The sequence below is a fragment of the Lactuca sativa genome, chromosome 7 (genome assembly GCF_002870075.4).
Source record: "Lactuca sativa cultivar Salinas chromosome 7, Lsat_Salinas_v11, whole genome shotgun sequence".
Taxonomy (NCBI): domain Eukaryota; kingdom Viridiplantae; phylum Streptophyta; class Magnoliopsida; order Asterales; family Asteraceae; genus Lactuca; species Lactuca sativa.
The window spans coordinates 46169237-46196331 of NC_056629.2; the positions used below are offsets into that span (position 1 = coordinate 46169237).

Genomic DNA, 27095 nt, shown 5'->3' on the forward strand with positions numbered 1-27095 from the left:
AAATCGGCCAAACTCAGTCAAAAATCGGACAAACTCGGTCAAACTCGGGCCTACTGAGTCTTACTCGGGCTTACTCGGTCAAACTCGGCTAACTCGGTTAAAATCGGTCAAACTCGGTCAAAGGGTCAAAATTGTCATAAAAAGAGAAAAAAATCAAGAATTTCAAGTTTAATATGTTTAATGCACTTAATGATTTATTATTTAACACAAACATGTGATTATTACTACATATATATCTTAAATTTTCAGTAATTATCCACGTAGTGAGACAATTATGTGTATTTCAGTTTTTATGTATTCACATGTATTTAATTTTGGTTATATATTTCAATCAAATTATGATTTTAACTTATGATTTTGACATATATAATTTTCCAAAAAATATTTCTACATGAATTACCGAATCCGAGTACTCGCTACTCCCCAGTCGCTCGAGCAGGTACCGAGTAGCGAGTTCTACAACCTTGAGTGTAATTCTGAGTTGATTGAAAGAGTTTCAATGAATAGCAGAACGAATAAAGAAGAATCAAGTAGGCAGAAAGATAAAAGTTTATCTATTCTAAAAAGAAGTGAGAGTACCTTTTATTGTGTTTTATGATAAGTATTAATGATTAAGAACCATATCTCAATTGATCCTCTAAGTGAGTCTTAGTGCATTTGTATGTCTAAGAAGAGGAATCGAGAATTGTGGAAATGGTTAAATCAAGAAGTCAATCATACTTCATTCCAATATCAAGTCTTAGAGTTATACTCCAAGATTGTGAATTGAGTGACAAGTCTTAAGAAGGTTTATAACACTCAACAAATGTGGAATTTGGAAAAGTTTTCTTATTCTTGCACATTTGAAATTGGTAAGTTGTGTTGTATTGGATAAGACAAAGACAAACTAGGACCAATTATGTGAAGTGTTTTGTCTTGATAAGAACTACACTAACTCTTGAATATTTGTTTTGTCTAGAAAAGTTTTCTGACAAGAGAATCATATGTGTCAAGAGGTCAGTGGGAGTTTTAATGATCTTGAAAAAGTTTCAAGAACAAATCAAGAATAAACCTTATCAATCATCACTAGCACACGACTTGAGGTTTACAACCTATCGTGTTGACATTATTTTGTTTCTGTGCCATTCCAATTGAGTTAATTATGCATGTGAGTTCTATGAGTTCTCATTTGAATGCATAACGACAAAGTACCTTGATCAATGGAAAGTACATTGAATTTTAGGGGTGAGCTGCTCAATAACTTGGAAGCAATGGTAGGACCCTTAATGGCAAGAAATTAGGAAGAACATTTTTTGTCCATTAGAGTTTGGATTTGTCACTAACATTATCTTGTGATTATGGTTATGACAAATTCACATGGATAAGAGTACATACACAATAAAATCTAAGTGTCATAAGGTTTCTCTCCTTCATGAAAATGATTGTGAGGAAACGCTTTCACTAGGAGAGATTTTGAAGATAGCATTATGTAATTTGGGTTTCTCAAATTCAACTATGATTACGACATCCCTCTTCATAGTTCGAATTGTGGGAAATGGCAAATGGGTCTGAACATTTTAGACTTATTGCTATAAGTTCTAGAATCGTTTAGACACACACATGAGTTATCTAAGAAAAGGTGTATAAGGTTGAGAAGCTTAGATGAAGTCTTATTGAAGCGTCTTAGTATTAGAAATATAAACTTAAGAAACTCAATAAGCATTGTTTTCTAGAAGTTCAATTGTTTTCTGAATACATGACAAAGCTAGTGGGAGCATAAGTGTTATGCTGGTATAAATATAATCATCATGTTAGTTGGAGCATGATAATTATGGTAAGTTGCAAGTTAGCAATATTAATTATAGAAAACAAGTGTTTTAATTTGCAAAGTTGCAAGGGTTGAAAAGTTGTTTTGCTATAGTTAAGGGAGAGAATATTGTACTTCGTTTCGAAATCTAAGAACTTAGATCGAGAAATTTTAATCAAATTTAGTCAAATATATGAATTGCATTCTCAAAATTCGATTATGATTACGGCATCCCTTTTCTTAATTCGAGTTTTAAGAACATGACAAATAGAAATAGTATGGCAAAAGACTGATAGAGTATCACGTCTTTATGTAAGACATTATGCTTCATGTTCCATACACTTCGAGTATAGGATCGATCGCATATGCTGTAATAATTGACCGTTCTAAAATTTTCCAAATGCCTAGAGCATTAAGAGGGAAAAAGGACTAGAACCGGACATGACTAAGTTTATTAAACAACTATCAAAGGACAATCTAAGGTTCGCCAAGGATTGGTTGCTTGTGAATAGTTGGAAGTATAGTATCGGATGGACCATACTGACATTATTATTACAAGATTTGATAATGAGTTGTCATATGGAAAATGTGGAAATGTTTCCATATTGGGAGTTAGATGTTAAGAATCTATATGTCTGGATTAGAAACTTTTATGCAGAAGAATATTCAAAGGAATGTACCTTGAATATGAGACTTCGTATCTATGGAATTGTCTTGCAACAATCTCCAATAGAGGACTTTGTAATTTCATTGGCAATAGTCTTTGTGACTTTAGTGTGGTGACATTACGAAAGGATCGTTGCATAAAACGTTAGAATATAACATATTCTATAAGTGGCAAGAATTTGATATTCTTACACTTGTGATAAGGATTGGGAGTTGTGAAATGAGTATGATTGGAAATGTGTTCATTTGATCTATTTCACAAAGTAAGGACCATAGGTAAACATTGTGTGCATGCTAAGAGCATGGGACAATTGTAGTAATAATTCAAGTAATAAGTTAATTAACCGAAACAACAAATAATGAGTAATCGATATGGTGATAAATAAAAGGTGTTTTATTTATACTCAAAGGTTTAAGACCATATAGGTTAGTATTATTCTTGTGTTTCACTTTGCATGTTTTGACTTCCTGAATAATTAATTATTTTAGAATAATCAAATTATTCGAATGGTCCACAGTCGTTCATATGTTGGAAGTAGGTATGAATGAAGACTATCATGAATTGGTTTGTAGGTTGTCTAAAGTGTATTAGACATAGAAAAGGTTTGCTGCAACGTTCATGAGTGCGTATGAATATGATTTTGAGCATTGGATTAAACCCACGCTCACAATAATCACTTCATGGATTTTATCACGTGTGATTGTGAGTCGATAATATTGTATATTCTTGAAACCGAGACGTGTGAGTTGTTATTTGCTGGTCGGTTGCACATTGATGATAAGTAAATGCACTGGTAACTTGATGTTATAAAACTTATTGTTGTGTGTTATTCGATGAGTGAATGCAAGCGAGCATATGAGTCAAAGTTTATCCATTCCTTTTACCCAAAGTGAGATAAAAGTGATACCTGTGGGCCCCTCGATGATTTAGTGATGACACCTAAGCGCTTGGCTAAGCCGAGACTAAGTTGATGTGTTCAATTGTAGTCTGTTGTCAGTCGTCATAAATCGTAAGTCGGGAAACAGTATAGAGAGAAAGATTAAAATTCATGTCTTATGTCTATACGATATCTTAAGAATGGAGGATTATATGATCCCTTATCTAAAGGGCACGCTTATGATAAGATCAGAGTTGACAGCGGCTTTTGAAAGCTAGAATTGCTAATCAGGATCTGAAGTCATACATATAATAGTTATTAGACTTATCCAAGTGGGAGACTGTTGGATTAGTGTCTAGGTCCATAACTATTTTGGTATGTACTTGACCCGATTGTGCATGGTCCTTTTGGGTTGCCTTCACCAAAGAAACTTGATAGGATGATTTATAGAGAAAGAGGATTAATTATGATTTATTAATATATTATATGAATAATATATAAAAAGAAAAATCATATTGTTTAATTAGTAATAGTCAAGAATTAATAAGAATTAATTTTATGGCTGAAAGACATTAATTAAATAACGGGGACTAGAATTGTCAATTGTGTGATAGTTGAATATTGGGCTAATGGACTCCATATTAGAGGGGTGGACGAATTTTATGGGGAAACCCATTAGAAATCGTCCAAGGCCTCTAAGAAGGGAGTCCATGGGCTACTTACGGCCTAAGCAGTCAAATTAGGGTTTCCTTGTGTGACATCCCCAAAATCTCGGCCAGAAAAGACCGATTTTCATTTATGCTTTTAAAATAATTTCAGAGTAAATCCTTTTGATTCGAAAGAGTTGCGGAATTTGTTCCCAAAAACAAAACGTGATAAAACAATGTTTACCAAAGCATTTCATAAAAGAAATGTATTTTCATTATATAATCAAAACTCGGGGTGTCATGTTCCGATACAGACCAATAAGCATAAACGATAACATTACAAGTCATTCAACAAATATATACATATACAGACTTGTAAACAAAACAACTTGATGGTTCATCCATCTTATGCCCTCGCGCCACTTCCTGTAATGCAAATAAAACTGAGTGGGTCAGGCTTGGGAGCCTGGTGAACATATAGGGTTTTCAACCCACAATAAATAATCATATTTAATTTTCACCAACCAACAATAACCCGATTACCCATTCCCGTTATTCTCACTTTATGTCCATAAGACAACTAACATAAAGGACCTAGTCTAAGAATATTTCATCGGGGCGACAACACATGCTTCGGGGATTCCTCAGCAATATAAGTCAAATAAGGCAACCATGAGGGGGATGGAGTACAACGAATGAACACCCAAGTTCATTAACACCTACAGGTGGCGAACCTGCTAATGTTTCCACAAGACTGTCTAGAAAAGTCCGTGGTCGTCATCTAAACTCCGCTAGATGACTAAATCAAACAACAACGAGGCCTCTCATCTGTTTATTACACACCAACTATCTATCCATGTTCTACCCAACATACTAGTAGATAAAAATATACATTTTTATACATAGATAAAAACCTGTATAGCATGCTTTGATCAATACATATTCCACATAACAGATGAGGCACACACACATAACACGTATTTCATAGAAAACAAATCAAATCTATGAGATAGAAGAGAGTGAATATACATTCACACATATAACACAAAATATACACATAACGCGTATTTCGTATAAAATACTTCATACTTATGTGTTAGAAGAAAGTGTCCACACACTCACACCTATAAACAACAATATACTTAATACACTCGAACCATACTTGTATTATTATCGTGTTTATGAAAGGTAGTATACACTCACTTGATCAGAAGATGATCGGACAGCACTACGACTTGCAGAAGTAGTAATCCTCAGCAGATCTGGAAGATCTTCACAAAAATCGAACTTCTCGCGGGCAGAGCTTCGGCTCGGGAATCGCACTTCTCGGGATCTTCGGGATCTCGGGACTTGCTTCGGGGCTCGAGAATAATACCGGGGCTTCGGGGTATTTCTGGCACGCAAATCGATGCAAAACGGGAGAGAGAAGAGAGAAAATAGCAAAAGAACTCGGCTGCCCTCGCATCTTATTTATAGGAGGCTGGAGCCTCGGAGTACGCGGGGCATATGCCTGTACGCGGGCGTACAGGTCCGAAATCGTCATGGCGTTCGTCATCCGAAGAACTCGAGTGCGAGGGTCGTCATGCTTCGCTGTACGCGGGGCGTACTTCGGATCAGATCGGTGACTCCTTCGGATAATGCCGGATTTTCCTTTTAAAATTAAATACAAATTATTTAATAAACTTCGGAAATTCATATCTCCTTCATACGAACTCCGTTTTCGACGTTCTTTATATCCACGCGAAGGTGAGACTACGCTCTACAACTTTCGTTTAGACTCCGTCGGCTAATTTTAACTTTCTTTTTATTATTTATTTTTAATAGGCCGGGACAGGAAAACTTCGTTATAAATTCATAACTTCTTCGTTTGACGTCCGTTCTCGCCTAACTTTTTATCGCTTCGATACCAACAACGAGACCTTCGATTCTCGTTTAGATTGCTTCGGCTAAAAACCGCTCGATCTCAAATCGAGTATTTCAGGCTGCATACCGCTAAGCCGAAACTTCGATAAATCATAACTTCCTCATACGAAGTCAGATTTGGGCATTCTATATATATTCAGAAACCTCGTTTCAACTACTACAACATTAACCAAAGATACCAAGTTTATTTTACACTTTAATTTTGACGCTTATTTTTCTTAATTAATCAAACCACATAATTAAGCAATTAAGCACAAAACACACAATACTTAAATAATACAATCTTATTATTTCAAAACGGGTTATAGAGGTTAACCTAGACTATTACATTGCTAAAAATGGCAAGCCCGGAAACACAGGCGTTACACTTTGTTTGATAACCCTAATAGCCTTACTATTTAAGGACCCCTATAGCACCGAAAATGTGGCCAAGAGTTTCCTTAGGGTTTCTAGACATTTTTGGGTGCTTCTCCTCTTCTCCTAAGTCATCCTCTTGCGCTTGGTGTTTGTGAGCCATTAGAGGTACTACACTTATGGTCAAGGTTGTAGAACTCGTTACTCGGTACCTGTTCGGCCAACTACCGAGTAGCGAGTACTCGGGAGTACTCGGGGAGTACTTGGATTTGGTAATTCATGTAGAAATATTTTTTGGGAAATAATATATGTCAAAATCATAAATTTATTGAAATATATAACAAAAGTAGATACATGTAAATACACAAAAACTAAAAAAAAAACACATAATGGTCTCATTTCGTGAATAATTACTAAAAATTTAAGATATATATATATATATATATATATATATATATATATATATATATATGTATTAATAATCACATGTGTGTGTTAAATAATAAATCATTAAGTATAATTTACATATTAATCACCGATTTGATCGAGTTTTACAACACTACTCAGTTCAGTAAGGGGCTGATCGAGGAGTACTCGGGATTCTGTAACTCGCCTCGGTAAGGGGCCGAGTAGCGAGTATTCGGAGGAGTAATCGGCCAACTCGGCGAGTTTTACAACACTGCTTATGGTACTCGCTTTCAAAGCTAAGGAGTTTCAAGGAACTAGTTGTTATTACTATATAATAACAAAAGGTATGTATTATATTCTTTTATGTGGATTTCGAAAATAGTAGTAGCATGCCAGGTTTCTTTTTGTGTTCATAAAGTTGTATAACTAATAATGAAAACATAGATCCAACTCTAGGGTTGCATGCACACATAGGATTGTTTGTATAAAACCCAACAAGAACGTCGTAACAGACCATCTATTTCTTTAGCACGGTTATAATAACTCACATAAGGAAACAACGATACATTTTGTTTATGGGGAAACATGCATTCAAACAGTTTTATATAAATTGAAACTGCACATTACTAATTTAAGTATGAAAATACTTGTACATTTTGGTCTTAGGGTTTATAAGACTACAACTCATTTTAAGGAAAATATTGGATTTTTCTAGAACGAACACTATCATTTTACAAGGAAAGGCTTACAATTCTTCATACAAACTCATATGAAATCACCAGCTTAATTGTTGACACTTTTCCAAAATTACTTGTATTCTCAGGAAATCAATAAAACAAGTAACTACTAGTTTTTGAGGATGGAACACTAAGGCATCAAATAAATCTTTTTATCATCATATTGTAATTGGTCTTGAAACATGTAACTCTTACTACAATGTAACATTTTCAATTGTATTTATGATGGTTGTGTTTTCTTGATCACTATTATTCATTATGTTATGATACAATATATGAAAGTCATCCACCCCGGACGTTTGTGTGACAGATTGGTATGAGAGCATTGTTTATAGTGAGCTAAATATATCAAATCATGTAAGATATACAACTATAAATACAATGGGACAAAAACTCTCTGACTAAACATTTTCGCACAAGTATACTTTTAAAATATAATGATATTTTTATAAAAAGTATAAGCACATGCATACATACTAGGACGGAGTCACAAGAAGAACAATACAAAAGTACAAAGATAAGTTGAACACTACGATTAAGCCTAGATAGTTATGTAATAATATTTGGGATAAATATAGTCCGATCTACTATATTTATGAGAGATATGACAAACATGTGTTTGGGAATAGTCATAGTGAACGACGAGTTTAAAACTTACCAACACCCAATACAAAGAAACACTAAGAACCAAACATAAAGTTTAAAATACTATAGGAGTATTTTATGATACTATAACATCATACACCTAGACTCGTTATGTGTCTCTTATACATGTATCCTTGCACAGTCGACATGGCACGCTTTTATTTTCCCAGAGACCCTTACTGTCACACCCCAAAACCAAGAACGGCGGAAACGTTCTGGGGCGGAGGACATCATGTAAAGTATCACAACACAGTATAACAGTAAATAAGCAAACAACATCATCCATTGTATTAAATATATAATTTTAATACAAGTGTGTTCCGTACAGTTATAGACACTAAAAAGTAAAATCAAAATAATAAGATGAGTCTTGAATGCGCTCCATCTTCTCAAAAGTTGGCCTCGGTACCTGCCTACTGACGACCTGAGAATACAAGTTATTTTGAAAGAGTTTATCAGCATTAAGCTGGTGAGTTCATAAGTATTTTAGTTTCGGTGTTTGAATCAAAACGTTAGAACATGGTTTTAAGCATGAGTTTGTAAACATTGGTGATGAAAGTATGTGAATGTTTGTAAGTGTTTGTACAAGTTTGAATCTCTCAGAAAAACCTATATTTTCTATTAAAAGTAGCCTTCTACCAAGGCGTAACTGTTTTGTACGTTCGTTTATCGTAAAAGTGTGTAATTTTCCCAAGTGTAACTATCATTAACAAAATATAGTTTGTACATTAATGTTTAAGTGAAATAATCACTAAATGTATGTAAAGGGTAAATTATTTTAGTACTGTAGTGTTGTATTGTAGGAACTACTGTTGTACTAACTACCTTAAACCGGATTTATATTAAGGTATCATGTGATTAATTGTACCATACTATCGACTAGGTAACAACGAAAAATGTAGGTCGTAAAAAGGTATGACGTTTGGCACCCGCAGACCTGCATGTCCGGCTGTAGCTAGCAGCAAGGTGTAGGATAGTCAATCCAGTATAGATCTATACGCAAACTCATGCTCTCCCTCCAAGAGACTCTGGCTACAACTCGGGCCATGACATTGAAGGCATGCTCCGATACAGTGGATCACAATTATGTTAACGTATTCATGTATATGTAATGTATTGTTACTCGTTCTAGTATCGTTGTATATGTTCTCTTTCTAGTATAGTTGTATATGTTCTTCTTCTAGTATAGTTGTATATGTTCTTATTCTAGTATAGTTGTATATGTTCTTCTAGTATAGTTGTATATGTTCTCATAGTAATGTAATGTATATGTTCTCATAGTAATAAGTACTGACTCATGAATGAACTGACTCATTGATCTACCAATAGTATAAGTATTATCCTGTGCTACCCCGATGGTAACTTACTAATGATGTAACTAGTACACATGAATATGGAAGAACTTTTATGACTATATATGTACACATGATATATAATTAATATTGAAACGACCTTCGGACGGCTACCCGATATCCCACCAGACCACATCTCAAGTGCGAAAAGGAAATAGGGCGGACGGCCTTCCTAAGCATTTTAAACATTGCTTATATAACTATACATATACAGGCATGCAATTTATAATAAGTATATAAGAGTTTAAGTAAAATTAATTGATAAGTAAAAGAGTTTGTAAAGCATTTTGAAGTAAAAGAGTTTGAACAATAATAAAATCATTGGTTTTGTAGTTATTAATCACATGTGATTGATGTAATAACAATAAGTATTCAACTTGTATTCCCCCCCCCCCCATTAAATCATTTAAAACATTCAAAAGTATTTCAAAGGTTAGTTAAAGGAGTATGAACTCACCTGTGGTGAGTGGATTGGATTGGAGTGTCGGGTACGGTGCTAGGTGACAAATGGAGACTTGTACACACGCACGAGCCTAGTTATTATATAATGAACATATATATAACTAATTAGCCAATTTATAACTAATAAATTAAGTTGGGACGCTCTACAACATGAAAACACTTTGTTTCAAGTGTTAAAGATCACAAGGATTGCATCCGAGTGTTGGTAGGGCAAAGCTAGGGTGTTTGGAGTTCAAGGGTAAACTCCCTTGGAGTTTACGGTTTTGATGGTCATAACCCAAGGAGTTTATGGTAGTAAACTCAAGGGTTTATGGTCGTAAACTCTACTCCTATTGACCATGTGTTGTTTTGTGGTTTAACAAGCCTTTTGAAGCATTTCTACTAGGTGATTTGGCCTTTGGAAGGGACTAGGGCAACAAAAACACTCCTTAGAGGAGTTTACGGCCTCATGGTCATTTCCCTTTGGGTTTACTACCGTAAACCCTTATGGAAAAGGGTATTTCTATGTTTTCAAGTCCTTAACACAACTAGGTAATAGTCTAAGTTAGTTTTTAGGCCTAAGGAAGGAAAATGACCCATTTAAACACACTTTAGGGTGTTTACGGTTTTGGGAGATCCCCAAACCGTAAACACATATAAATGTTGGTCTTTGATGTTTTTCAATGCTTAAACACAATAATGGAAGGTTTAAACATGTCAAGGATGGCTTATACATCAAACTAGGACTTAGATTAGGGCCTTAGGCACACTTTGGTGCCATTTTTGGTGTTTACGGCCCAAGAACATTCTTGGACCGTGAACACCTCAAACCTTGTGTTGTTGGCATATTTTCTTGATGTTTAAATGTAATACTAGCTTAATAACACTCAAGGATGGAAGTACTTACTATTAGGAGGCTTGATTTGAGTTAAAAGTCTAAGAACACTTAGTGTGTGTTCTTGGTGTTCTTGGTGTTTTGGAAATCTAGACAAAATACATAAATGAATGGATGAATAGATGCACAAACACTAGATTAAGTGTTTTACTAACTTGAAATGGTTAGAACACTTACTAGTTTGAAGATGTGGAATCAAATCTAGGATGATACTTGAAAGCCTTTTTGGAGTTTACTCTTTTGGGTATTACGGGAGTAAACACATAATGGCTAGTCTTGGGGAGCAAACTCATACATAGGTATGAGTTTACGGTTTTTGGGATGATTTTTCAACCCAAACATAATAATTTGGCCGGGAACTTCTAAGACGCGAGGTGTTTGCGGTTTCTAAAAATCAAAACCCGAGACGACACTTTCTTTCACCCGATCGTTTAAAAATAATATTAAAATAATCAAACGAACTTTATATTTCTTAAAAATAAGAAATAATGACATTAACTTATGATACGAAGTGGTTGACTTTTAGGGTTTGACCGAATGGAAATTTCGAGTTGTCACACTTACTTTACCAACAAGGGAAACAACGGATGGATTGAGGAGGACCACGAGGAGGATCCTGAGGAGATGATTGAGGAAGACCCCGAAGAGGATCCCGATGAGGATCCTATGGAAGAGGAGGATGAGGAGGAGTTAGAGGAGGACTCCGACGCGGAGTCTAAGATCTTTAACCCACCTTATGTCATCCGCGATCCTGCACCCAAACCAAACTTTCAGGGCCTGACACTGCGATGGGCAGAGGACTTGAGGAGTTGGAGCTAGGAACAGGGCCAACGCTCCCCTTATGGCATGGAGCGAGGCTTTTACAATCTCCACAACGGGGGTTCAACTGACATGGCTCTCCCTGTCATGGTTCATCGTATCGCACGCCACGATGAGCAGTCTAGGACCTCCATTAGCCATATTTTAGATGTCAGTGCCACTGCCGAGGTTACAGCCGCCCGACTTCGTCGTCTAGATGAAGATCACGATCAGACCAGGGATCACGTTGACATCCTTCAGTAGGAGGTTACCACTAAACGAGCCGGAATTAGAGAGTTCCGGGATGATAGGCTGAGACGGAGAGGCGTGTGATCGAGGCGGATCACTAAGCGACGGAAGCCAGGGAGGAGGCCAGAGCGATGCAGGCACACATGGTCGCCCTACGAGGACCCGATGATACCACACGCCACGAGTAGTGATTTTACTACTCGAATTTTGTTATATATTAGGTTTTATGAGTAAGCGTTGGTGCTACTCCTTCCTATATGTAGGTTTGACCCAACGAATAAGTGATTACACTATTTAAGGGGTCGTTATGCTGTCGAAAATTTTCTTTATTTTGATGTATTGTAGACCTTAATCAAGGTCAAAATTTCCAAAACCATGTACTAATATATATGTTATCAATGAAATTGGCGTGCATTTTATTTCATTTGGTATTACTATTAAATTCATAAATTGGTATGCAATTGTTTACTTACTATTGTAGATTTCTATTTATGAATTGCTTACAAGTTACAATAAAGACGGGACATAATACAAATATAACTAAGACATTCCATTTCGATAATACCCGACTATTAACTAGTATTAAAGACTTATCATCATTCCATCTTTGAACTTTATGGCAGAAGGATGCCACCACACAAATTATCAGGCGTGTCAACAACACATCAACAACTCCACCACACCGCCACCACCTCCACAGATGGACTCTACTATCTTCCAAGCCGCTGTGACAGTTGCTGTGGCAGATGCCATGGCACAAATCAGTACAAATGGAAATGGAAATGGTACCAATAGTTCTAATCAGGGCGAAAGCCATGGACGCCAAAGAGGATGCTCCTACAAGGACTTCTCAAATTACAAGCCCAAGTCTTTCTATGGAAGTGGAGGTGTCATTGCCTTTTCTAGGTGGTTCGAGAAGACATAATCGGTATTCGAGATCTGTGCGTGCCCGAAAGAAAGAAAGGTCAAGTTTGCAGCCTGTACATTCGCTAACGGAGCTTTCTCTTGGTGGAATGGCCACGTCAAATCACTAACTCTCCTAGTGGCCAACTCTATGAACTGGGAGGACTTAAAAATCATGATGTTTGAGGAATATTTCCCGAGGGGCAAAGTACAGATGTTGGATGTCACACCCCAAAACCGAGAACGGTGGAATACGTTATGGGGTGGAGGATGTCATGTATAGTATCATAACAATGCGTAATAGTAAATACAAGCAACAACATCCATTGCATTAATATAATAATTGTAATACAAACGTGTTCTGTACAGTTTGTTAGACACTAAAAGTATAATCAAAATAAAGAGGAGTCCTGTATGTGCTCCATCTTCTCAAAAGGTGCATCTGTACCTGTCTACTGATGACCTGAGAATACAAGTTATTTTGAAAACGAGTATCAGCATAAAGTTGGTGAGTTCATAAGTATTTAGTGTCATTGCTTGTATAAAAGTGTTTACAATCATGTAATATAAAAGCTGTTATCAAAGTTTGAAAATAGTATAATCCCTAGAAAATCCTATATTTTCCAGTAAAAGTAGTCTTCTACCAAGACTTGGTTATTTGTAAGTTTGATCCTTTGAGAGTGTAAAAGTTTTCCCAATAAGACTATCAGTTATAAAAATATAGTTTTAGACTTCATTCATGTAAAGTAAATGGGAAAATAATGTTTTACCCCAGCAATGTCACTGTCGGCTGAGTGAAATAAAAATGCAGACTCCATGTAGTATTAAGTGCACAATACACCTCGGGGAGTCTGTTTTGCCATTAATTCTTAATGTGTTAATTAAAGGTCTGAATGTGATCTCGTATGTAACCATGCTTATTGACAATCGAATAACTGATGACCCTCCAGGTCACACATAGTATGGCGACATTTTGTCACCCCTAGGCCTAGTCGGCTCGGACTGTAGCTAGCAGTCGGGATGTGGGAGTGTCTGTCCCGTATAGATCTATACACATAATGCCCGCTCTCCCTCCAGGAGACTCTGGTTACACGGTGATGGCACAGTGAAGTGTCGTATCGAGGAATAGTATGTCACATTCTGTTTTATATATACTCTATTGTATTATAGTATAATGTACTTTTTGGTATCGTGTATTGAGTGTTCTCTTTTATAGTATATGGTATTCTCTTTGTATAGTATTTAACATGTATAGACTTATAACAATACTAATTATAGTGAGTGTCATGGTCATAATAGTAATGAGCGGTAAGCCTTAACTATACCTATTATAGTTAAATAGAGGTGTTAGACGCATGCCTTTGATACACAAAGGTATTGAACTGAAGTGAAGACTTTTATATCCAACACAAATATATATGATATATAACTAAGAATTCAATGACAGTCGGACAGATAACAAGATACCCTAAGTCCACAATCAAACAAGAACAGGAAGTAAGTTGAGCTATCAGTCCTAAGTCCTTCAAGTCTTACTTATATAAATATATTGATGTAGATATAGTTTGGGAACAAAAGAATTTTAAAAAGAGTTTGGAAATAGTTTTATAACAATTTAACACGAAAAACGAGTTTGAGGAACATTTAAAGCAGTTTTGTTGGCAAAGTAGTTAAAAGTTTAGAAAATCCTTTTTGGTTGCAAGTTATAAATCATATGTGATTGAATCTATAACTTGTTGGATTCAACTTGTATTCCCCCCCCCCCTAAAAGCATTTAAAAACATTTAAAAGGTTAATTAAGGGGTATGAACTCACATACAGTGAGTGGAGTGGATGGAAGTGCCGGGTAGGATGCTAGGTGCCAAGTGAGGACTTGGACACACACACGGATCCTATGTAACATGTAGTGATACATAAATGTATCTAATTAGTTATTTAATCACTAATTAAGTAAGTAAAAACACTCTAATGCATGAAAACACTTTGTTTCAAGTGCTAGGAGTGCTAAGGGTTGCATCTAAGGAGTGTATGGCCTCACTATGGAGTTTACACTTCAAATGGTAGCCCTTAGGGGTGTTTACGGTTTTTGAACCATTTCCCCCATGATTTTACGGCCATAAAATCATGGGAATGGTGTGTTTGTGTGCTTCAAGGTCTTATGCTTCACAAAGGAAGGTCCTAGGGTTGAATCAAGGGCTTAGGAAGTGGTTAGGGCTCGAAATGGCACACTTTTTGGAGTTTACGGTCCTTGGACCATGTTTGGGAGTTTACTACCGTAAACCCATGAGTTTACTGCCGTAAACTCATGGTTACTCCATCCATTTCGTGATTTGTGGTCCTTAGATCATTCATGCAAGTTCCTAGTTCATTAGCCAATCATTGGGAGGAGTTTGGGGCATCAAAACCCCTTTTTGGGGTGTTTACGGTTTTAGGAGATTCCCAAACCATAAACCCATGTTCTTGGGGGTTTTGGGGGTTCAATCCATGGATTTGCAAGCACACTAAGTAGATAACTAGCTAGGAAGAGTATACTTACTTACAGGAAGCTTGCAAGAGTGTTTTAGGACCCAAAACACTAGTGTGTTCTTGGTGTTTTGAAGATGCTTGAAGATCTAAGTAAAAATCAAAAATCCATGGATGAAATGATGTATAAACACTAGATTTAGTGTTGTATGAACGAATTTAGGGAAGAAAACTTACATTTTTGGTGGATTTGGAAGAAATGTGTGATGATAGTTGAGAGAAAACTAGTTGTTCTTGAGGTTGGAAGTGTAAAAATGAAGACAAGGAGGGTAAACTCATGCTATATGCATGAGTATTGGGAGGAGGGTGTTTACGGCCCAAACACCCCTTGTTTGGTCGTGAACACCTAGCTAAGGTGTTGGATTGTTCTACTCGTTACACCTCACTAATAACGACGCTTCTTTTTATTTAACCGTTTGACAAAAAATAAAATAAAACACCAAACGGACTTAAATCCGGCCAAAAATGTACTGAAATATTTTCGACTAATATTTGGAGTGTTTGAATGTGGAAATTATACACATGAAAATTTTGGGTTGTCACATTGGAGCAAGAGCTTTAAAGCCTTACGATGACGGGCTTCGATGTAGCAGCCTATACTACCAGGTTTAGCGACTTGGCAGCGACGATATGTCCTAAGATGGTCATCTCGGAAAGCAAAAAGGTGGAACGTTATATCTCGGGACTGTCCCCCCCCCCCCCCCACCCGATTAAAAGGGATGTGGTATCTACAAAATCATCCACTTTTGACAGTGTCAAACGCTTGGCACAAAGCCTTGTCGATCATGGAGTCCGCTAGGGCACTATGACAACTACCCCCAAACAAATAAAAGGGGGACTCAACAAAAAAAACTCTGGAACAAGAGGAAGAGCCAACCGACACAAGAGTCCGCAAAGAAACAAAAAATCGTGGCAGTCCACGTTGCCACTGTCCCTGCCGCTCCAACACAAACGAGACAATATGCTGCGAGCCTACCCAAATGCGGAAAGTGCAACTTCCACTACACTGGAGCTTGCTAGGAAATGCATTGCAACAATTGCAACAAAAGGGGCATACCGCCCGTTTCTATAGAGTGCCAGCTCAACAGGCCACCCCAACCACAAATATCGGGGTGAACCAAGCATGCTACGGATGCAGGGAAACGGGGCATTTCAGGAGGGAGTACCCAAAAGCCAATAACAGAAATGTCGGAGGCATGGGAAGAGTCCTAATGATGGGACACGAAGAGGCAATGAAAGACCTCGCGGTGATTACCAGTACATTTCTTCTCAATAACACATATGCATGCATACTTTTTGATAGCGGTGCAGAGAAGAGTTTCGTGAGTCGTAAGTTCGAACATTTCCTCAAACAAAAACCTCAAACACTTAACGAAATGTTTACCGTAGAAATTGCTAACGGGGAAACTGAAACTACAAGCGACATATATGTAGGATGCACCCTAACTCTAAACAACCATGCCTTTCAAATTGACCTAATGTCGGTTACAATAAGGAGTTTTGAAGTTATCATTGGCATAGATTGGTTAAGTCCTCACCATGCTGATATCTTGTCTTACGAAAAAGTCGTTCGCCTTAACTTACCGAGTAACGAAACCCTTGTCATCTATGGTGACAAACCCGACACAAACCTTTGAATCGTCTCCTGCATCAAGGCTCGAAAATACTTGCACAAGAAGTACCACGCGTTCCTAGCTCACATTGTTGACGAGAATAGAGAAGTGAAAGACATCAAGGATATTCTAGAGGTCTGTAACTTTCTCAACGTATTCCCAGATGACCTTCCGGGAGTACCACCCATGCGACAAGTCGAGTTCACAAACGATTTGATTCCAGGAGCCACCCCCATAGCCAAATCACTGTACCGATTGGCCGCGACCGAAATGCAGGAAATATCCAGTAAACTGAACGAACTCCTGAGCAAAGGATTCATCAAACCAAGCTTCTCACATTGGGGAGCACCAATTATGTTCGTGAATAAGAAAGACAGATCATTTCGAATGTGCACTGATTATCGAGAGTTGAACAAACTCACCATCAAAAACCGATATCCCCTACCCCGAATCGATGACCTGTTCGACCAACTTCAGGGAGCGAGCTACTTCTCAAAAATCGATCTGAGGTCGGGGTACCATCAGCTGCGAGTCCAGGAGGAAGATATCCCTAAAACGGAGTTTAGAACTCGCTACGGTCATTATGAGTTCGTGGTGATGCCCTTCGAATTGACTAATGCGCCCACGGTGTTCATGAACCTAATGAACCGTGTATGCCGACCTTACTTAGATAAATTCGCGATAGTATTCATCGATGACATACTAATATATTCTCGAAGTAAGGAAGATCATAGTCAACACCTACAACAAGTATCGGAGACATTAAGAACGGAGAATCAGTATGCGAAGTTTTCGAAATGCGAATCTTGATCCGAAAAGTGGACTTCTAAAAACACTTGAAGCGTAAAAACATCACTTTATTACTTTTTATTTTTTATATGATGTAATTTTTATGGTTTGTCTTCATTTATCTTATATGAATATATTTATTTTTATGATAAAAGCATGATGTGTTATTATAAAAATACATTTATATATATATATATATATATATATATATATATATATATATATATATATATATAATGAATTAAACAGAATTAATGTCATATAAAATGGAATTAAACAAAAATAATATGACATTAATTTCGTTAAAAAAATAATTTTCATTAAATAAAATGAATTAAAACGGAATTTAATGTCATATTATTCATATAATTATTTATTTTAGCATGTGTAGCAACGAACTTAACTATTAGCTAATAGACATTTTTTTAGTTTTGATTTGAAATTTTTATGTCTTATTAAGGAATATAGTTAAAATTTGATAAAACTAAATAATTTTTTAAAATTAAATATCAAAATTTTATATCGAAGTAATATAAAATTTATTGTACTTATATTATAAAATCAAAACCGAAATATATTTTTTTATCTTTAACTCAAAATTACATACTTATATTTTTAAAATAAAATACGTTATTACATGAATAATAGTATGTTACTATTTTATTTTAAAAATATACGTTATTATAGAAATAATAGTATGTTAGGCACCAACCATATGGATGATCCGAGTTAAAAAAAATTGTTAGAGACAAAATACATAAATTACCTTAAACCACATATAACCGGGTAATTTAACCTATTGCTCTTTTTTCCTCATAAAATTACAGTCTTCTATTTTGAGTTGTTTTCAAAAACACCTTTTATCTAATTATATAATTATATTAATTTATGTAGCACTTATGAATAGTCCGTATTTGACACTTAACAATTTAGCCACAAATATTTTTTGAGTTGTCATTTTTGGTCCCTGTCTTATTTTTTCATACAATTGTGGTCAAGAGTTACCGTTCATTCTAGAAGTTTTGCCATAACTTACATAATAGAAGTTTAACCTTAGTAATTTAAATAAAGTTGCATAAAAACATTACGACTAATACGAATGTATAACAACAAAAAAATACAATAAACCATCTACATAAGAATCATTTTGGGGACAAAAACGACAACCAATGTAACATAAGGACCATACACATAAAAACCAATAAACCACAAGGACGATATTTGTAACTTTTCCAAAAAGATGAATTGAAATGATTTACATAAAATCAGTTTCAAAAAAACATGTTTTGAATTTTGATATTCACTATACAAAATATCCATCACTACTGCCATTGTTCCTATGTCATACATCAAATGCAAACTTATTCATTCATCAAAATCCGCGTCTTCATCAAACTCATCATATTCTCCACTTTCCTGAAAATTTGTTCATACTACAACATTACATTTTGAAAGAGTAAAATGCAAAAAAAATAATATCATACTTATACTTCAACTGATTTGTTGAAAATGAAATGCTATAATTGTTTAGATTAACAGAAAAACATTAAAAAAAAGGTTACCTTTTTTTGGTGATAGCAAGCCATAGCTTTCTCAAACTCTGCTCTTTTCTCAGTTGCTACATCATAATACTGAACTTTCTCCTATCACAACATTTAAGTTTTAATATTCTTTTTGACTTAATGCAGAAAGAATGACTTAATAGTTACGACAAAGTACAAACTACAAACCTCATAAGTCATGATCTTCCATTTCTCTCCACATGCTTTGCCAACCTGGAAGATGGAAAATGAAGAACACAAATCATATATTTTTATGAAGAAAAGAAGATGCATGAATCATGAAGAAGGATAAGATATTAAGTTATATAGATAGTGCACACCTCACGCATTGATTTGACATCTGGATTCTGCTCTTGGAATTCTTTACGAAAATCCTCCCTTAAATAATTCAAGAAAAACATCAATTGTTTATGTTATGTAACCCTAAATGGTGAGAGACTATACAAGATATTTAGGGCTGTTGTCAATGATGATGATCATCATCATGAGGAGGAGGAGGAGAGATTTCATATCTTTTACACAGGCTATGAATGCAAATTACATATTCCACCAAATTGCTAATCTATGATCATGTAGCTTTTCCCCAATATTTTATGAAGCTCTATATTCAATTCGATTTGAATATCAAAAGTAAGAAACGCACATATATGCAGGAGATCAAATCGTAGAACTAAGAGAAGACATACAAGAAATAGAAGAACGCAGTGGGAGGTTTTTTGGGTTTATTAGCATCTAATTTCGATGCTTTCTTCTTAGCCGCCGCCGTCGTCTTCGGCCTCTTCGCTGCACCGTTTTGTTTCACGGCCACCGACGATTTTGGTCTCAACGCCGTTTTCCTGGAAAATTGAAAACGAGTTACGATTTAGGTATCCATCAATGAACGAAATCCATAATACTCTTGACTTCAAAATCGACTGTATCTATAATTCTTTTACAGTTGTAGGAGAGAAACTAAAGCGAATGTGTTAAACTAAAACATTCATTTTCAATTTGGAGTTTGAAATCGCTAGGTTTAGGTCGATTGAAATTACGAATTTGAAGAATACCTATGAGCAGTTTTTGGAGAGGTTTCAGCAGAAGCTGAAGCTGAAGCTATCTTCACCATGGCCAGGGCTGTATTTGCTTCGTGAAGAGGAACGCAATGAAGAGTGAATCCCTCTCATTTGTCACCAAAATTTCTAAATTAGTCCCTCAACTATGTCCATGTTTCAATTTAGCGACTGTATTGTATATTTTCAAAATAAAGAATACAAAATTACATGTTTAGTCCCTAACGTTTCTTTTAATGCGCTTTCCATCAAACTATGGAAAACATTGCAATTTTAGTCCTCAATCCAAACTAAACTAGGTCCATAACACTTGACACTCTCCTTCTTCCTGTTAACCTCTCTCATCCTCTACATGAGGACATTTTAGTCTTTTTACAACCATTTACCATATTAACCTAAAGAGAAGGGTTTCAACATTGATCGTGAATATTTGGAACCAAAAGCTAAGATGATCTTGAAGAACAAATTTTTTTTACAAAATTGTTGTCAATGTGGAACATGAACATTCAAGTTTCTGATAGTGATTTAAACGCGCAAGTCAGTTATGATAAGGTGATCATGGGGGAATAATAATTTGATAAACGATGTTTGTTATTTTAAACATACAAGCAAAGCATTATCCATGAATACAATGATTAAAAAGATTCATTAAAATGAACTATGATCATATTAGGTTGGAAGCTATAGAGATAATCTTAAAAATACACGTGAAGAATTATATCCTATCATGTCACATAACTACATTGTACAAATCGAATGAGAATGAACCTATAGAGAATTTGTTAATTTCCTAAAAACAATAAAAAAAAAAAAATCAAATGTAACTTTTGAAGTACACCATAGAACTTGACCCTTTACTCATTTGTTGATCTTCCTCAAAGTGTTGACATACGTATAACTAGAAAATGAAACAAAAAGTTTCCGAAACCTGAAAATAATGGTATTAAACATCTAATAAAAATCCAAAATCAACTTTGAAAATTTTACAATTTTTTTTTGACCTCAAAAATTGTATTATTATTATTATTGAATAAAACAGGACTACAATATACAAAACGATCTTATACTACGCTTGACATGAATTGGAAGACAGGAACCAATGTCAATGGGACAGGACTCATTCTCGATCTTTTGTCTGTATAAAAGACGAAAATGCCCTTCTCATCATCATCATCGAAAATAGCTCTAAAAAGCTTGCCCCGTCCCATCATGCCACATGTAACAAACGCGGCCTGCGTTTGTTACAAGCAATAAGGATAAGGATGTATGGGACTGGACGAGCTTTTTAGGCGATTTTCGATGAAGAGGATGAGAAGGGCATTTTCGTCTTTTATACAGACAAGAGATCAAGTGTGAGTCCGTGACCTACTCGTTCCACTTTTTTGGGCGGGACAAAAAACTTTAATGTTTGTCCCATCAACATCAGTCCCAGTTCAATATCTGTCAAACACAGTACAATCTGTTTTCTTCTGTTCTGACAGATAGGACATTAAGGTGGGAGATGATGATGATGATGATGATGATACATACCATACCCATTGACTTAGGTGCTGTGACATGGCGGCATAGCTTCTAAGTGGATGTTCATTTACCAAACAATGCATTTCTCCTTTCAGAGTCCAAAAAGACAACCATATATCAATGGGCCCACTGTACTTTCGTACTATGTTACTACTCACCTGAAAAAAAAAACATATCATGGAATGGAATCACTCATTCCATTCCGTTCCTTCCTAATTCCATACAGGAAATAAGAACATACCAGTTCCCATGCTTCAATGTCTTTTTCTGAAGTATCAAGTGTAAACCTTCTGATAAAAGAGAAAGAAAACAACTAATTTCAATTTTTTATTCTTATTATTTATCATGAAAAATGTAACTTTTTTTATTAAAAAAAAAGGACTTTCACTTACCGTACTCCTTGGTGTACATCACGGTGATTACAATGACCCGAAACACCATAATTATCAAAGGTAATAATCTGGAAAAAATTAAAAGAAAAAACAATTTATCAAAATACATAATCTTATAACATCAAAATACTAAATTTTAGTATTTTTATATCTTACCATGTCAATTGCATGAGCAAGAATTTTCTTTTCCACAATCTTTGATAGTTTACCACTATTCCATACTTTACCAAAACCATCCTTGTATAAAAAAAACACAAATATATATTATTCATGTATTTAATATAAACAACATATAATGATTTTTCAGATGAAAAAAAAATACCTGAAAATCTGGATGATCAATTGTTGTCACTTGTTGGAGAGGAACCTGCATGATCAAATACAATGTGTAGCTTTATACATTATACATTATTTAGTAGAAATTATTAATCTTTTTATCTACAAAAGGTTAAAATTTAAACATATTTAAAGCTCATAAAAATCCCAAATGAAAATAATAAAGACTCAAGCAGATTATATTTATATCACCTTAAGGATTACAGAAGCCTTATAAAGCTCTTCTTTTCTAACATCTCCAATTCCATCTGCATTTCCTACAATCAAATAGCCCAGATTTTATTTCACTAAGGTTTGTTTTTATATAAAATAGTGATATGAAAAAATTGTGCTTCAAATAGTGATGAAATAAAGTTGCTAAATTTATCACTTACGCAAAAAGAAAAACAAATACATGAAACTTGTATGTAAGATTTATGTTCATAGTTGTACAATAGATCTTTATTAATTTACAACTAAAGCTCAATTGATGTAATGAAAAAAATAAAAAATAAAAGAAAAGTGAAATTAAGAAATTGTTACCAGTTGACATGCACAATATGTGAATATTATGCCCTCTTGAAGTCAGATGATTAATTGTTGGTGAAAAAAACCTGCCAATTACAATCAATAAGAAAAAAAAGGAAAGTACAAATGCTATAATTGGGTAGAATTTTCAAATAATAAGAAAAACATTGGAAAGAAATAAAAGTATTACATGGATTCATCATCAGGGTGTGCAATGACAAACAATACATTTTTCTTCTGAATAGATCCAGCTGATTGATACATTCAGACAAAAGATATTAACATCAACACCAACATAATTAATTAATTACATATATAAATAAATGACATATTATAAATATTATATATCACTAACCATTATTATTATTATTATTTAAGAAGGAAGATTGGTCTGGATAGAATGATGAATGGAGAATTTTGCAGAGAGAAGCCAACCATACAACAGCTACAGATACAAATATCAGAAACCAGTCCATCTACTATAGTCTCCTACATAAATAAAATAAAAAAATTTATATAAAATAGTTTAAAAGGATTTGGAATGCATAAAGATACAATACAACTAATTCTTTCATAACCATGAAACAAATAACAAATCTCAACTGCAATATCAAAGAGCAAGATAAGAAAACACATTGACAAAAATTCTTCTGAGTATAGGATATATAATATATATATATATACTGAATTCCATGTGATAATTCCTTTTAAACAATTAATTAACTACATGACTACTTTGGACACATTGAAGAACTCCTAGCTTAGGGTTTAAATCATTTTAATTTCAAAAAAAGTTTAAGGTATAAAACCATTATAATCGCATTTATCTAATAAATAAAAATGGACATTTGAAGTAGATAAAAAGGTGAAGTTCTGGACTCAAATATGGTAAGAATGCTAAATCACAAACTAGCTTTATAGCTTATGGTCAATAGAAATGTGAATTATGTGATCTAAGAGTAGCCATGAAATGGAATGTAATCAATAACAATGAGAAGTGTAGATATTTGCATACCTTGTCTACTGAAAAACAGGAATCAGAACAGCAAATGAATAGTTTATAACAAGCAACATGATTTGTTTTTAAATTAATTAAACCCCAATGATTTCTACACTATAATACAAGATAAAGAATGGTTTTTTTCTTCACATTACACTATAACATGAGATAATTTGCATCCTTTGTCTACTGAATAACAGGGGAATTGACTTGGGATTCGATTTTGGTTTTTCTAGCAGATAACGAGTAGATCACGTACAGTAACAGAGCAATGTGAAAGAACTTTTATCGTGAAATCAACAAAAAAAGAAAAGTGAAGGAACTCACCTGGTATCGATAGAGCACACAGAGGAAATAAATCGAAGCAGTTCCTCGAGGTGGGGGTTAAATTAGATGCGGGTTAAAAGCATATGCGGCGGCTGTCGATGATGTAGCAGCGTATTCGATAGAAATCACAGGAGGTAGTTGGTTGATTGAGGGTTAAAGCGTATGCAGTAGCAGCAATTTGGGATCGAAGGTGAGAAGACGATGGACACCGCAACACCAAGCTAAGTGTTTTTTTTTTTTTTTTTTTTTTTTTCTTAAATAGAAATCAACTTTTATCACGGTGAGAATAGGCTAAATAATCTGTTTTTAACAAGGACTAGGTGTGAGACACATGTATTATATGAGTTTAATTAAAAAAAATAAATATAAAATTTTAATAATTTGAAAAGTTTGAATTTATAAGAAAAATGAGAAAAATTTGAATTATTAAAATTAATGAGACTTTAATGTATTAAATACATTACATATATAAACTCTTTCTAATAAATACTTACATATATATTACCTTACACATTAAATGTGGAATTTTAATTTGATAAAATAAAAAACACAATAAAATGACAAGTGGAAAATAGAAATTTTAAAAATTCTAGAAAATGTCATGTGTCCAAATGAATGAGAAGAGGATATGTGGCAAAAAAAAAACTTTCATTTATTATAATAGATTCCCCTGACTTATTGTTTATTCCAACAACAAACACTTTTACAAAAACTGCTTATTCTTACCGCAAATAAACTAACAATCTATAAACTAATTTATCCAAACACCCCCTTATTATAGGGTGTTTGGGCTTATTGCTTATTTTATTTCCACCACAGTAAACTAAGTTTAAGTGTTTGGATAACAATCTTTACTAATCAGCTTATTGTGCTGGGAATAAGCTAAATAAGTTGATTTTAATAAGCATTTCCTCCTTGCTTAAAGCTTATTGTTTATTATTACCACAAACACTTTTGCAAAAACTACTTTTTCACACGGCTATATAAGCTAATAAGCAATAAGGTAATAAGTTATAAACTAATTTATCAAAACGTCTTCTTAGCAGTGTGATTGTTTGGGATTAAAACCAACTTCAAGCTTATTTGGAAAATTACGTGTTTAGGGACTTTAGGGATGTAAATGAATCCGGATCCATCCGACAAACCTGTAATTTGATTATTTATGGAACTCAACCTATATAAGGAAAACAGTTGTGGTTTGGTTACGAGAATAGTCGCAGGTAAACCAGATTTATATCAATTTGAAACTGGATTTAGGGTTTGGAACAAGCTTGGAGCCAAATTTGGATTTTGGAACCCGAATATGCAAATAAACTTTGATAACCCATGTTTAGAGGTCGGTCAATACATATGCAAATAAGATGTTTCTGGAGTCTAAAGTTAAGCCAAAACCTTGAACTACATTATGGAAAGGAAAAAACACAAAACATATAATGTATCGATTATGATCATTTAAAGTGGAGCAAAAATACTTCACGATGCAGAGGTTCTTTTGGAGCAAGTTAATTCAAACTTATTCAAATTTTGGTTCCGGGTCTTGGACCCAATTAGCCCTTAGCCTAATAGACTCGTACCCACCACATTGATACCTGATTTTAGGCTAATGATGAACCCAATTAGCCTTAACATAAATCATGCATAATATGCTCCTTGTGTTAACTATTACAGAAATAGTACATAATAAGCTCCTTGTGTGCATAATAATGTAAATCGTGCATAAAACGACCTAGATGTGAAGATTAAAAATAAACTTAATTTGTGACCTCATAACTCGAAACCTAAGATGAATGAGATGTAGTAGTGTTATAAATGAAGTTATAGCTGTTATGATAAGCTATAATTATGGAAAGATTTAGACAAAATGGATTTATAATGAAGAAGAAATGGTCATTTGAAAATGACTAATTAAAGCTTAAAAGTGACAAAAGTGAGTGAACATCCATGTTTACAGTTTAATAAATCAAAAGTAGGAAACATTCAACAAAGAGGATGTAAGAAGAAGTTATAGAGCTTCCGATTAGCTTTCTATGGATATAAGATTCACCAAAATTGAAGTTCAAATGAGTGATCTATATGTATATTTTAGTTAGAAGAAAAGTTCAATGATACTCTTGTAAATTTTACCAAGTGTTGGAATAAGTATGTTTATGAGTCTATGTTGAGGTTGTGAAAAAGAAGTAAGATTTTAACCATTAACTGACATTATAAATTTTAATGAATAGATAATATATGTTAGATCAAGTAGTGAAAAGAATCAATCCAAATGGATCATATATGATAAATTTATGAAGCATGAAAGTTAGTTACAAACTCACTCGGTACAAACTGAAAGAATGGATAAAACAAGTCTAACATACATTTCTAGGATGTTTTATGCAAATCTTAAGACTTGAAGATACTTATTAATGATTTATAAGTGATTTAGGGTGATGGGGAAGAGTCTATGAAGCAAAATAAAGAAATTTGTTATTTTTGGGGAAAGTTTAAAGTGGATTGTGAAGCTGCTTTGGGGCCAAATATATGTGCTTTACCGATATCCAAATTATATGTATGATATATCATAGTAAAGATATTAGAAATTACTAAATAAGAAAATAAAAATCAAGCGAAACCGAGTTCTTATGAACAAGTTATGAAGGTCCAAATTTGGAACCAGAGACTGAGTTTCTACCGAGTCATTCGAGTTGACCAGCAAGTGACCAATCACCCTGTCTTCATGCAACGCATGTGGGCGCGTTATAGGGACCAGAGGCTGAAATTTTGACATGTTTTAGCCACTTCAATCCTCAGAATG

General features: G+C 34.5%; 3 protein-coding genes across 4 annotated transcripts; 1 reads left to right on the forward strand and 2 right to left on the reverse strand.

The window, feature by feature from the left end:
• Nucleotides 1–16185: 16185 nt before the first annotated feature.
• LOC111891287 (uncharacterized) lies at nucleotides 16186–16842 on the forward strand. The gene has a single exon (XM_023887351.1). It carries the CDS (start codon nucleotides 16186–16188, stop codon nucleotides 16840–16842), a length of 657 nt encoding a protein of 218 aa, XP_023743119.1.
• A 1967-nt stretch (nucleotides 16843–18809) lies between these two features.
• LOC111890856 (high mobility group B protein 14) lies at nucleotides 18810–20369 on the reverse strand. Its single transcript, XM_023886940.2, has 6 exons — nucleotides 20216–20369; nucleotides 19856–20005; nucleotides 19490–19547; nucleotides 19338–19382; nucleotides 19170–19250; nucleotides 18810–19023 (listed from the first exon to the last, which is right to left on the reverse strand). Exons 1-6 carry the CDS (start codon nucleotides 20272–20274, stop codon nucleotides 18973–18975), a joined length of 444 nt encoding a protein of 147 aa, XP_023742708.1. The 5' UTR covers nucleotides 20275–20369; the 3' UTR covers nucleotides 18810–18972.
• A 472-nt stretch (nucleotides 20370–20841) lies between these two features.
• Nucleotides 20842–24548, reverse strand: LOC111890830 (uncharacterized). Of its 2 annotated transcripts, XM_023886916.3 has the most exons (11): nucleotides 24302–24547; nucleotides 23330–23463; nucleotides 23165–23225; nucleotides 22990–23060; nucleotides 22660–22724; nucleotides 22454–22498; nucleotides 22288–22368; nucleotides 22132–22199; nucleotides 21981–22029; nucleotides 21749–21897; nucleotides 20842–21146 (listed from the first exon to the last, which is right to left on the reverse strand). In XM_023886916.3, exons 2-11 carry the CDS (start codon nucleotides 23448–23450, stop codon nucleotides 21077–21079), a joined length of 780 nt encoding a protein of 259 aa, XP_023742684.1. In that variant the 5' UTR covers nucleotides 23451–23463; nucleotides 24302–24547; the 3' UTR covers nucleotides 20842–21076. The 2 variants fall into 2 exon arrangements, with proteins under 2 accessions (XP_023742684.1, XP_042752346.1); XM_042896412.2 differs by lacking the exon at nucleotides 23330–23463 and having other exon boundaries at nucleotides 24302–24548.
• Between the last annotated feature and the right edge of the window lie 2547 nt (nucleotides 24549–27095).